At 33.5% G+C, this 13,618-nt stretch overlaps 1 protein-coding gene across 4 annotated transcripts in view; it reads right to left on the bottom strand.

Moving 5' to 3' along the window:
* Positions 1–13,618, bottom strand: part of CFAP20DC (CFAP20 domain containing) — a 67,978-nt gene that overhangs the window by 24,816 nt on the left and 29,544 nt on the right. For 3 of the 4 annotated variants that reach the window (XM_072044336.1, XM_027467730.3, XM_038186103.2), the window contains 3 exons: positions 11,912–12,243; positions 9,800–10,213; positions 2,952–3,155 (listed from right to left, as the gene is read on the bottom strand). In XM_072044336.1, coding sequence (XP_071900437.1) covers positions 2,952–3,155; positions 9,800–10,213; positions 11,912–12,243 — 950 coding nt within the window. The remainder of the gene's footprint in view (positions 1–2,951; positions 3,156–9,799; positions 10,214–11,911; positions 12,244–13,618) is intronic. The other variant, XM_038186104.2, reaches the window with a different exon arrangement.

Genomic DNA, 13,618 nt, shown 5'->3' with positions numbered 1-13,618 from the left:
TATTATGAATTTGGAACTTTGCCCTGTGCCCCACACATTTTGCAAGGATTTGCAGCTCTCCCATGAAGTAATTTATTTTATATTTTTTTAAAGAAGCTGTTTATATTTATAGCTGGGTAATGTATAATATTCAAAGCTATTTTATTCCTTTATGTCTGTCATAGTTTACAGCAGCTAATAAACAACTTGCATTTCAACAATTTCTCCTAACAGCGTATACTCAGTTTTTGGTAAACTATCATAGGTTGTAAAATACAGTTTTAGTATATCCGTTTTATAGTTTTTAAGGACATCTGTTCATTTGTTCTAACTGCAGCTTAACAGTATGATTGATCTATGTGCCTTTACTTCAGAAGAGTTTCTGAGATTCATTAGTCAGTAATAAGTGCAAAATTTTCTATGAATCTGGAAATCACACTAACAATGACAAGTGATGGAAAAAATAAACTTACTAAAATGTGTTTTATATATAAAGTATTACTTTTATATGTACATTCACTGTCTAACATGACTATATCCTGCACTGCCTTACAAAACATCATATGTATTTCAAAATGAAAGATACACAAAAATCTGCCGTCTGGTGGTGCTGTTGCCATAGATTCCAACAAGGGATAAAAAGGTTATATAAAATGAATGAAAATTTAGAATAAAAAAACCCTCCTTATTTATCTTCTTATCTTTGAAGTCCATAAAATAAAGCAGAGTAGATATTACTGATTTAAATAATCAAAAAGATACTATCTTGAAACACATGTAAGCATGAAAGGTTAATCATGACAAGAATTTTAAACTGTCCTTAATTTCTTAAGCTACTACATAAGGATTACTTTTTTTTCTTTTTTTCTTTTTTTTTTCATACAGCCAAAATCATTTGCAAAAGCAAGATTGCTACAGACACATACAAACCTTTCTCCAGTTTGCGCATGTCATTTTGAAATTGGTCATTGGCAAATTCTCTCGAGTCAACTCGTATGATGGTAATAGTAAAAATCAGTGGACATAAAAACAAATTTGCTTTTCTTGTTCATATAAATATCTTAACATATATAAGGAACACCTCTGAGTAAAAACTGGAAGCTGAAGAAATGACGACTTTACTTTTTTTTTAGATCTTACATCAGGATCCTGCATGGTAGAAGACTGAAATACAGGAGCAACAACCTTTGAACATGCTCTAATCACACTGGACAGGCTGTATTTTGATCTCTCAGTTATGTAGACTACCTACATGTATGCATACAATAACACATTTACTGCACATGTGAATGCTAAGTGTGGAGATTCTCTGAAAATAACTATATGAAATTACCTGACAGATTTATAGATTTGTAAGCCAACAAAAAAACACAGCTATATAAAATTACAATTTAAATGACTAAAATATTTTATCTAAACACTTTTTTAAACTAATGTTGTTAGTCTGAAACATGCAGAAACTGATCAAGGCAGTGACATTAAAGAACTGTTGTTGCAGCCACATTGGGCTTCACTAAATACCGGAGCAGTACATTTAATTTTAAAAGATCATTATGTTTCAGTCATGTAATTTGTATTAGCCAAAACTGACTTGCCTAAATATTCTTATCAACTTCCTTATAATTAAGCTAGTCCAAAGTTAATAAGACTGCTATTCTCTTTACTTAATTGAGTTCCATTTGTCTAGTCTTGCAGACATATACCGTTTGATTCTACATAGTGAGTACTAAGTAAATGCATCAGAAGTACGACAATATCAACTAAATGCACAATGTTGACGTATCTCTGATAGTTAAAGCCAACTATTAATTTTCTGATGGCCTGCAAAATATGACTCTGAAAACCAAATTCTTCTTAGTATAATTACACACTTACCAATACAACTCTTCTCATCTGAATCCTTCATTTACCAGTGCACCACAAAGTTCCAATGCTACGTTGGTCATTCATTATGAAAGATTGCTACTACAGGCCTCTATTGGGCCCTATAGGTCCCTGGAGATAATTTGCAGCTGACATTTCAGAGCATTTCAGAGCATTTACCCTACAATAATTTATATTGAGGCAACACAGCAGTAGTTACTCTTCTCACATGGGACCTGCCTCTGAGAGTTATGTGCTTTACTTAAGCCATATTCATTGCTTATTATTGTTTCACCTATAATAAAATAAGAACTATGTTGCTGTGATATAAATGGACTATGAGGTTACCTAGTTTTACAGCAGTGCCTGAAAATTCCTTCATATAGTTGCTGAAATGCTATTCTATGATTTCATATGATCAATACTCTCAGTAGTTTACAACAAATACACCCCTGCTTCATATAACAGTGCTCTGTCACATAGTGGAGGTGTGTGATTTTGCACCATTTTGTGCCAGGAGAAGTAATGATACAAGGTGTAAAATACAGAAGGATCACACTAAGTGTTCAGAACTACTGCAGCTTCTTTCCACTATTCTCCTTCTTCAGTCCCTTAAACAGTTAGCTGTTCGGTAATGAGCCTTTATCATTCTAAGAAGCAATTATTTTCCATTACTCATACTACAATGCAATTTCTGACTGGTATATATGGGTTTCATTCATTTTGAAACTATATTTAAATACTATATCACACACACCTGCAGGTTGTCAGATGCTATTGTGACAAGCTGTAACGCCTACATGATTATTCAGGATTGTAGGAAAGAATATATATAACAGATTTGCTCCTTTTCCATGGTGGTCCTATAGAAGCTGCAGAAAGTGCACATTTTCTTTGTGTGTTTTACTTGTCGATTTCTAAAAAATGCTTGGTAATGATAACTTAAATTGCAAAGCTACTCCAAGAAATATTATTCATTATTTTATGTATATATATATATATATTATTATTCATTATTATAATATTCAAGACCCCTCAACCTCAGAATTGATAGGAACTGTGTAAACACTCGGAGAATTTTACAAAAAACATTGCAGGATTAGACTTACTGGTGGGAAACAAGAATTCCAGGTTGCTGTATCATCACTGCTTGTACTTATGCTAACATTGCAGTTGTCTATCTGTGATGCGCTTAGCCCATGAGAGATCTCCGTATCCCTTAATTCTTCATTGTGTTGCCTCTTCATGCTAGCCAGCATCTGTAGTTCAGATACACTCAGTCTACTTGTCTGGAAGTTTTTCCATTCATACTCCTATGAAATAAAATGGAAAAGTCAACAATATAGACCGGATGATGGAATAGAATACATGAATGAAACGGATACCTTGGGAGATCTTTTGGGGAATCTTCATGAAGCTACAATACTTAGAGAGAATCAGAATTTTTATTAGAAAATGTTAGTTAATAGATTTCTGTTCAGCTATGAAGATGAAGCATATTTGCATATCATTACAGGAAGGAAGAAGAGTACAAATATTATTATGTACTGCAGTTTGGATCCAGAATAGTTGGTAAGCTGCTGTTCCGTTGTAATTAAAAAAATTGATTATTAATGGTAGTATTAGTATTAATAATAATATAAAAGCAGAATCCCAAAAGTTTGAAAATCCAGCAGTTAAAATTGCTTAAACATTAAATGCAAATCTTGAAATAAGCCCAACAACATGGTTATAGTATCATAAAAAACATCAATATAATATTTAGTTATTTCTCAAGTACAGAATAAAATTTCTTTGGAATGCTACACGACAGCACTAAATTTTAAAAGTTATTTTGGTAACTTGCTAGTGTGTACATTTGAAAATAAATGCCACTATTTTCATTTTTCTTTATGCTCACTGGTTGAATTGTTAATGTAACTCTAATTGTCATATCTAATAATGCAAAATGTTCACTTTCACTAGACAGATTATGAAATAACACTGTTCAAACAGGAGGTTATTTTCAGTGACACAGTAGTTTTTTTCTGTTTTAGGGAGTTTCACATACCTTAATGAAAATATATTTTTTGGTAATCAGGAAAGCATTATTGTCTCTCTGATCCCTTTTCCTGTAAGTTTTTTTTTTTAAAGTTTTTTTTTTTTTTTTTTTTTTTTTTTTTTTTTTTTTTTTTTGTGTGTGTGTGTGTCTTCAGTACCAGACCAAAAACAGATAATGAAGGATTAGAAAGATACTGCATTACTTATTTACTTATTTCCCCATCGGAAGTTTAACTGGGTATATGGCCATAGATTCATTCACAGTACTGAATTGCATAGGATGTGTAATACCAAGCACAATGGAAATGAATTTTGAATCAAGGACAGATTCAGAAACCTTTCTCTTTTAGTAATACATGTAATCACATCATGCAATGAAAAGAACCTTGATTTCAGCTCAAGCTCTAAAATACTTTACTAAGTATTTGCAAAAATAGTTTTAGAATGAAAGCACATAGTATAATTTTATTTATTCATGGCTACCATAAAAGAAATCAACAATTATTATCTCAATAGCATGTAAAATAATACTTGCTATTTTAATTCTAGGTAAGAATTCAGCAAATGTTACCGCCGAGGACTAAGTCTGTGGGAGTAGCACTTATGTCATACATTTTTGACATTTTAAGTATCTCATTCTGACTACTATGATACTGGAATCATAGAGTCACAGAATATTGCAAATGAGAAGGGACCCAAAAGGACCTTTGAGTCCAACTCTTGCCTCGACACAGGATTACCTAAAAATATGTCTATCAGATTTCTCTTCAAGCCATCTATTGCAAATAATGGTCAGAAAGAAAATTAGCACTGAAATAACAAAGTAAACAACATTTGAAAGCAAGTATGCCTGCAAGATGACAATCAGCAGGTAAATATATCACATAAAGCTGGATTTATGATTGAAGGGTGCTCAAATTGAAACAGTTGTGCAAGTACACAAATCTTTGTGAAAAGGATAATTAATTAAAAGGCCTACTGTAAACATTTTACATTTTTTACGATGAATCTCAAATTCTTAGATGGCTTTGTAAAGGTCATTTACAGATTTTTCTACAGAGTCATCTAAAGCACTTGGAGACTACTTTTTCACACAGATAAATACAGTCTGCCATTTTGTCTGTGCAGTGCATGAGCTACCGTGATTAGCACAGCTGCCACCCCTTTTACCTCTGCCTTTTGAGTTCAAAGCTATATCCCTGATTCATTTGATTATTACTGCCATTTTTAATCCCACAGTAATAAATGACATTTTCTGTAGACCTTACTAAATGTAAGTTAATAGTTCAGCTACTATTAGTTTTTTTGTTCTCTACACATCAAACTTGCTATGTTTTATCTGGAAAGTCTGATTTGCTTTGATGCATTAGTATTCTACCAGACCTACAGCTGTTAAGATTTTCATTGATCTTTCTGAAGCTGTTGATTTCCTGTTAATTTTCCTATACAGAAACCGTCTGTATTTAGTTTATTTGATCACTTTAAGAGAAGCTCCTGCTTATCTTTCTTACCTCATATAGGAACCTATTGGTATGCGGTCATTAAAATGACAGAATGAACTAGCACTGTGCAGAATAAAAACACTGAGAATTGAAAGAACATTTTTCTCATCCTTCTTTTTAATAAAGGCAAAATATTTCCCAAACCTGAGAGTCTTTTCTTTAAAATTTATGAAGAAAGACGTATAGATTTGAGGAATTTTTACAAAAGAAGTTAAAAAATTTGATTGTCTTTTTGACTTATTTCAAACTGTTATTCTGTTTTCTTTTCTAGTAATGGTCTTATTCTAGAAATACTATATTCAGAAAGGAGAAGTAAATGACAGTTTTCCATCTTTTACATCCTTTACAATAAATTCCTTCTTTTAAAAGAGAAACAGTTTGGACTATGTATACTTTAGCTTCAGATGATGACTACAAAAAAAGCCTCTTCAGACTTTTTACATAGTCTTAGCTGATTTTCAAAGACAGAATTTGAAAATTGAATTTAAGATTAAGTTCACTTTGTAATTTAGGAGAAACTTTTGATGTAAGAAGTAAATTTGCAGTACTTATAAATTTGTCTAAAATGAATATTTCATTTAGTAATTAAAAGCTTATCTCGTCTTTTTGCATATTCTCCCCTTATGATAAAAAAGCATTTTTATTAAACTCTGAAAACTTTTGCTAGATTGACAAAACCTGTTGTTTAAATGATTTTTTTTTTTCCCACATATAATGACATTTGCATTCTTCTAGGTTCAAATGATTTATTCAGAATTGTTTGAATGTAGTTATATGTGTGGAAAAGTTTAATTACCAGCTATCTACATGGTTGCAATATTACCCAGAGGGCTGTACTTCTTTCTTAATTAAAAATATTTGAACTTAATAATAGAGAACTCTATTAAAACATGAATAAAACATTGCAAGCAACCAGGTCCTTAAAGTGTATTAAGCAGTTAGCAAATCAATTGCAGTAAGAGCTGGTTAAGCATTTTTTTTTCTTTACCAGTTCTCTGCACAAGCAGATTAGAAGACTACTTCTGTGTAAACTCTCACTCTAATACTCTTACAAAACTATCCTATCATACATAATTCTTAAAACAATGAACGGTGTTTCATACGGAAATAAAATAATTACATGCTCACAGACAACAAAAATCTCCAGTGCTGCTTCACTGTAGTTAACAATATTATATGCTACCACTTCTTCTGAAACTTGTAGGAACCTAGAATACTAGCTTCTTCCACCAAAACTGCTCCAGTAGATAAGGAAAAAAACAAAAACAAAAACGAAGCCTTATATGGGTATGTGATCAGAAGAAGACCATACTCAAATAGCTTATTATATTAACTTTTAAAGTATTGGAAATATTTTAATAAAAATTAAAAATAGTATGTGGTATTCAGTAAGTGCTAGTTGGACACACTTTCTAATGATATAAACAACTGTTGCTTGAAGGGCAGTCAGTAGTACTCAAATTTGGCTTCAAATCTGGAGGATGACCTAGTATAAAGAGAAGTATGAAAGAACTCCAAAAAAAGGCTTCTGGAATGGAAAAAATATTACTTGATCTAATCAAGTATGAGAGTTACATGTAAATCCACCAGATACTTTCATCTTATATTTTTTTAGCAATAAAGCAAAGTCTGTCACACCTCAGATTCTATACATTGGCGATAGGCTTTGTTCTTGCAAAAAAACCTTACAAGCAACAAATGACATGCAACAGATTTAAAGCTATGAGTCAGTGTAATATAGTAATAGTTCTGCTGTCTAATTTAATAACTATTTATTGAGTAGAGAAAAATGACAGCTCTCTTCCTTCGTGCTTTAAAACAAAACCTCACAGAAAAGTTGTAAAACATAATGAACAATTTAAAAACTAAAGAAAATCTGTCTTGCAGAAAAGTTTTTTTTTTTTTTTTAAACTTTACAATTCATATTATAGAATCATAGAATGGTTTGGGTTGTAAGGGAGCCCAAATATCATCTAATTCTAACCTCCCAGGGAAACCTTCTGCTAGACCAGGTTGCTCAAATCCCCATCCAACCTGGCCTTGAACGCTTCCAGAGATGGGATATCCACACCTTCTCTGTGTATTTGTCTCAAAGGTACCCAAGGTCACACATAATTTTCTCTTATTTTGACAAGAAAGATCTAAAACAGATCTCCTTACCAGTTTTCTGCTCCTATTATAACCATTTTACTTTTCAGGTCAGCACATTGGCCAGTACCTTGTACTTCATGCTCTAAAAGGATCATGCATATCGTCTATCAAGTTTTACGTTTTTTTGTTTCACTATAGCCAATTTAGAGGTGCTGAGGATCATGCAGTTATAAAAAAAAAAGATGAATTGTCCAGGTATTCCCCTCCTTTCTTTTCCATTTTTTTCTTTTCTTTCCCTTTTCCCTTCCCTTTTGTGGGAAGAGATTTCTAGAACATTCGTCCTAGTCAGATGCCCCAAATTCTATATTCACAGTTAGCTGCTGTGTGGTCCTCAGTAGCTATAGCAGCCAGAAATAGGTGTTAAAATCATTCTGCAAGATGTCCCTGTCACAGCAGTAGCAGTCTTGTCCCATGGAAGTAGTCATGCTTCCCCTTTCATGGATGCCATCAAATCTGATAACTAAAATTAATTGCGTCGACAAGTAATAGAATCACCATGGACTAAAATTCCAGCAGCAGAATGATAGCAAATCCCCCTGACTGGAATGAGGACTGTCATATCCTAAAGGAGAGCAGACAAGCAGCAAGGACACAAAACACAGTAATGATGGAAGACGTCCATTTCCATCATGCTAACGAGGTAAATGTCATGTTTCAAGATGTGACTGTAGTTATTTTCTTCCCAAAGCATACATAACTGTTTCATTGATCCACAAAAAAGAGAGGCATCTATCCATTTGGTCTGCAGTTGAAGATATTATGACCCCAAATAACTTACATTAATGATCATGCATCAGCTGGATTCAACATCCTTGGGGAAAAAAAAAAAAGGCAAAAATTCATAAAGAAGCAAGCCTGGGGCTAAATACTATGGAACTCCTTGACCTGCAAAAGAGATAGTTGCAGGGGATTATGATATACAACCATACAATAGGAAGTGGCATGGGTAAGAAGAATGAAAAAATGATTATTCATTATTTCTTATAACAAACAGAAGAATAAGAAAGCACCAAGAATGCAGTGGTGCATTAAAATCAAATAAAAGAAGATAGTTATTTTACCCCACTAATAGAAGTTAAATTCTGAATTCATTGTCCCAAGACAAAGGCCACGTGGACATAGAATGAAACTATACAAGTGTGTGGAAAAAAATTTCCACCCCCAGTTATTTATCACAAATACAACACCTTTAGCTCAAGAAATTGCTAAGCTATGAAGGCTAGCAGGAAGTCTGCACGGCATGCTGGTGAGGTATTGCTGGATGCTTCATCTGTCCTTACACTTTTCCCTAGGTATCTATGATTGACCACTGCCGGACAGAAGTTGTTAGCTGTATAAGTCTTTAGTCTCATAAAGTATTAGGTGATATCTGAAAAAAAAATTGATCTCTGAAGTCAGAAGAACAAACATGGCCTATTCCATTCTCAGGTGCCCAGGAATAAATCTAATCAAGTCATAACACATCTAGAAAATGTTAAAAGATGTAGGACTGCAGTAATTCTAAGCCTAAAATAATTCTGTCCAAAAATGGAGTGGCGACATATTTGTTCATTTGCAATTTACAGAATATACTTGATTCTTAAGCTCCAATTCCTCATTCAAAGTACAGTTCAAAGCACATCATTTAATATAAGCTGAGAAGACAAGAATTAACTATTAGGAAGTATGTAAGAACATAATTAGCTTCAGACAAATTTGTTCTTAAAATTACTGTATGTTTCTGTAAGGAGAATCCAGGACAAAAATCTGTGGATAAAACAACACTTCTGTGAATGTAACAGTTCCTTTAGTAGCGTCACAATTTAGCCTATGACACAGCCTCACTGCTAGCCCTCAATCACATAATTCATCTTTTCTCAGGACTGTTGCAGAGCGACTATTAAATATCTAGAGTAATACTCTTTCCATGGTCATTAATTAATACAAAAATTGAAAGTCTGTCAATTTTCCTTTGTAGCTTTTCCTGACCCAAACTACTCATGTATTTTTAACTCGCATATTTTCAAAATGCGAGTTGCTCAATTACACCTATTTCTATCATGAACCTGAGTGATTTCTGTTTTATTTAGAGTACAATTTTATGCACTGCAAAAAAAAATACACAATCAGCTTTCAACAGATTGAGCTTGGTAAACACTGTTATGATGAACCCAGAATATATCTAGATGAAAGATACAATATTTTGCACTTCATACAAATGGGTACATCTCCTACAGCTTCTGTATACAATGCAACAACTTAATTTCAAAGTAAAAACTACTTACACAAGTCTGTGTTGTCAGACATGAATTTTCTCTTGAGATTTTCTTGAGGGACTTTTTACCAATTGATGGTTTTATCTGACCAGAAACTCCTTCAGGTCCTTCATTTTTTTCAGATGCATTTGGAGTGACGTTAAAGAATTCAGATTTAGTTCCAGTTGGAGAAAGAGAAAGGGTAGGCTTTAAGCTTCTCTGAGAGATAACAGAATCTGTTTTTCTCACAGTGGAACTCTGTGGTTTTGACAAGATGGTTTCCTCGAGGTTTTGTTTGCTGCATTCCTTATTCTTCCAGTACTCATTTCTGCATGGCATGCTCTTTATTGCGTTCTCTTCAAAAATTGCTGAATCAGATGTTCCTTGCCTGCTAACACTGATCTCTGGATTCTCAGTACCCTGGATAAATATATTACTGTCATCCTAAATTCAGGAAACAAAGATGAATTTCCTCTCATCATCACACAACACTGTTTTCCATAAAACATTTGGCCTTAAATTTTCAAAATGGCCCCTTAATTTCTACTGCTTAATTTTAAATTTGCAGATTCTGAGAACTGTCTGCTCTTCTGAACTGCTATTCTGAGTATCCCATAAACATATTTTTACATATTAACTAGTGAACCAAAGCAGGGGAAGATAGAGACACGATTACACTTCTCAAAACATCAGCCCAGATTTAGAATGCTGGTAACCATGTATATATAGCCATATAAATGTAGGTTCTAGAATAATTTGATAAATATTAAATCGTGAAATTGTGCCAAAAACGTCAAAAAAGTTTGCTTGATTAACTATAGCACAGCATATGTGTAGTGAAGGTGAGAATGATTTCACTGAGGAATTAGCACTTCTGCTGATGAACTACATGTATATTCCTAGAAAGAACATACAGATGGGCAGTTGGGCAATAATTTCTGGATACATAAAATTGATTGCTCTTGCTGGGGTGTAATTTTAAGAAGATAATTCTAATGACTCAAGGGCCGCTATGAGGAGCAGATGAGATATAGTTTCTTTGTACACTGGGCTTTAATACTGAGGTATCAGAGTGAAATTACCTATCAGACTTTGTAAGAGTATGTTATCTTATTTGATCTTACTCCTTTACTCTTTGAATTACATAAGGATAGAAAGTTTCTTCACTGAAGGCTTCACTTTTGGCTTCACAGTCAAAACAGCATATTTGATAGCGTTCTGACGTGTGGACACACCAGCCACAGTCACACGACTCCTGTGGCCAGAAAGAGCTCTTGCTTTTGCTCTGGGTTTGGCAGAATCTACAAGTGCTAACATGGCAAGTTTCACTACAAAAAGTCCCTGACAGGAATTTGGGCTGAAAGCATGGACATTTATTTAATTACAAAATAAGCCACTTGATGGTGAATTATTCCACAGAAAGAAGCAAGTTTTATCCTTTATTGATTATTTGACTCTTATAATTGAATAACAGCAATTAACTATTTCAGTGACTAATTGGTAAATGCTAAAGGGACTTTACAAATACTTGTGGTTTTCAGTTTGTAGGGTGAAACATTAAAATATTAAAAAAATACTTCCTTTCTTTCACTAATCTTATTGGTGAAAGATTTCCACATTACAAAAGAATTAAACCTGGCAATGCTCACATAGCTCGAATAGGATATAAAGAAGAAATTCCAATCATCAAGTGACTTTAAACAGATGAAATTTCTTAATTTACTTTTGACAATGTTGGTGAGCAAAACAGCCCCTGCTTACAGTTCTAAAAGGCACAGTGAAGCCTTATTTTCTGCACACTCATTCAACCATAACAGACATATGTCTTGCTGAAATCTACAATGCAGGCTTTCCTAAAATCTTTTCCGTTGTAAGGATGCTTAAAGCATACTTACATGTATCTACTGACATAGGGGTTGACAGAGAGTTAGGTTTCTTTTGTCCACTTGTTACAGAGGGAATACCTTCATTTTCACCCCTGTACTCAGTTAGACACAGCAACCTGACAGAGACAAATCTACTGGTAGGTATATAGGGAAATGATGATTAATCCTTCCTGTCTACCTTGAAGACAGAATCTCATCCTAGGAGTTTTAGGATGAAGACTACTTTATCAAGAATTACATGTGCAAAGTGGCTTACCTCTTCACTGCTGTCAGTTCCTTGAAAGTTATCTGCAATCTGGATTTCCCCATGGACTTGGTTACTGTCTTGCTTCAAATCCAAAGGGAAAATGCAATGTTCTGGTGACCTATTTGGAGATTTCCCATGAGGAGCTGACCGAGGTCTTGATGAAAATGTGAAAATCTCTTTATGATTCACATGGTGATCACCTGTTTCATTGCTCTGATGTTCAGCAGATGCATTCTGTGGCGACGGTAAATTATGGCAGGCTGAATCTTGAGTAGCTACAAACTGTCCACTCTTATCCAACTGAGCACTCTCTGTAAAACTTTCTGGAAACACCCATTCATCTGAAATGTAAATTTCAGATTTGCTGTAATGTACAGATTTACTGTAATGTAAAACATATAAAATTGCATTTTTATACTGATCACATTTGTTTTTTCCTCTGGAAGCTGTACAGGAAATAATTTTTTTTTACACAAATATTCTGATGTATCAAATTCATACATTTGGAAGAGTGATGAAGATGCAGTGAAAGAGATCACGTTGCTTTCTAAGAGAGGCAAGGTCAATCAAAATGTTTCCTGATCATATATTAAAAAATCTGCAGGCTAAAATATATGACATGCAAACCTGCAATTTCCAAATCTGAAACTATCTAACTGTGAAGACTTGAAACTGTACAATTGAGTTGCATTCTCCCAAAAATCACAAACACTCGGTGGAAAGTTCACAATATTACAGTCTGCTGCTACTTTATTGTTGAAATTCTACACTTTCTTTTATGTCTAGTACCTATGGTTTAAATCTCAATTTCAAACTATAGTTCTGATGAAAAATAGCATGACATGAAAAACGTATGAAGATATCTGTTTCACCAAGTTTCCCTGAATGCAGGCTGTACTAATCTACCAATTTTAAAACAAACAATAAACTACAGAAATGGATTTAAAGATTGAATGCACCAGATAAACATGAAAAGACCATTTTTATATTCTCATTGTTAAATTATATTTTACTGTTTGGAATGATAGTATAGAAAAAAATGTCAATTTGATTGATTAAAACCAATCTCAAATAGCATCTGAGAAAAGGGGAATTGCTCAAGTATGCAATACTCCCTTATCTTCATTAAAGGTAGTGTGGTGTGGATTATTCACTAATCTGGAAACTTTCTGGCTCCATAAAACAAGGTTACCACCAACCATATTAAAAAAGCCTCAATAAAAAATACTAAAAATGTAATAATAAAGTAACACTGCAATAATAAAATGCTTGCTGTCACAGAATGGAGTAAATTTACTATGGCATTCAATTCTTTCTTAGTTTTGTCAGAAATATTTACCACTCTGGGCACATGAAGAAGCTTTGAGAAAAAAAAAATAATTCTGAACTACCATAAATGAAGGCAAAAGGAAGAGAAGAATGAGAATGCCAGCAGAAAACAGCTGTCTTATTGTGTTGCTCTGATTCTCCCGGTTTACTGAAAGTAGCCAGTGAAACTACTGAACAGTAGTTTGTAGTAGGAACTAGGTGGAAAGGAGGGACTTATATCTTGTACATTCATGGCTTGCACCTACTTGTTCCAGAGGACACTATTTTTCAGTCTCTAAAGGAAGACAATCTTTGGTCAGAAGCCTCAAGGCTCTTAATGTAATCTTTTTATATTAGATAATCCTGCTAGTTTAAAGTAATCTAGTATACCATTGCCAATTATATGTA

This window comes from Anas platyrhynchos, chromosome 13, assembly GCF_047663525.1.
Source record: "Anas platyrhynchos isolate ZD024472 breed Pekin duck chromosome 13, IASCAAS_PekinDuck_T2T, whole genome shotgun sequence".
Lineage (NCBI taxonomy): Eukaryota > Metazoa > Chordata > Aves > Anseriformes > Anatidae > Anas > Anas platyrhynchos.
Note: the sequence above shows the minus strand (reverse complement) of the source record. Positions and strands in the feature narration are given on the sequence as shown.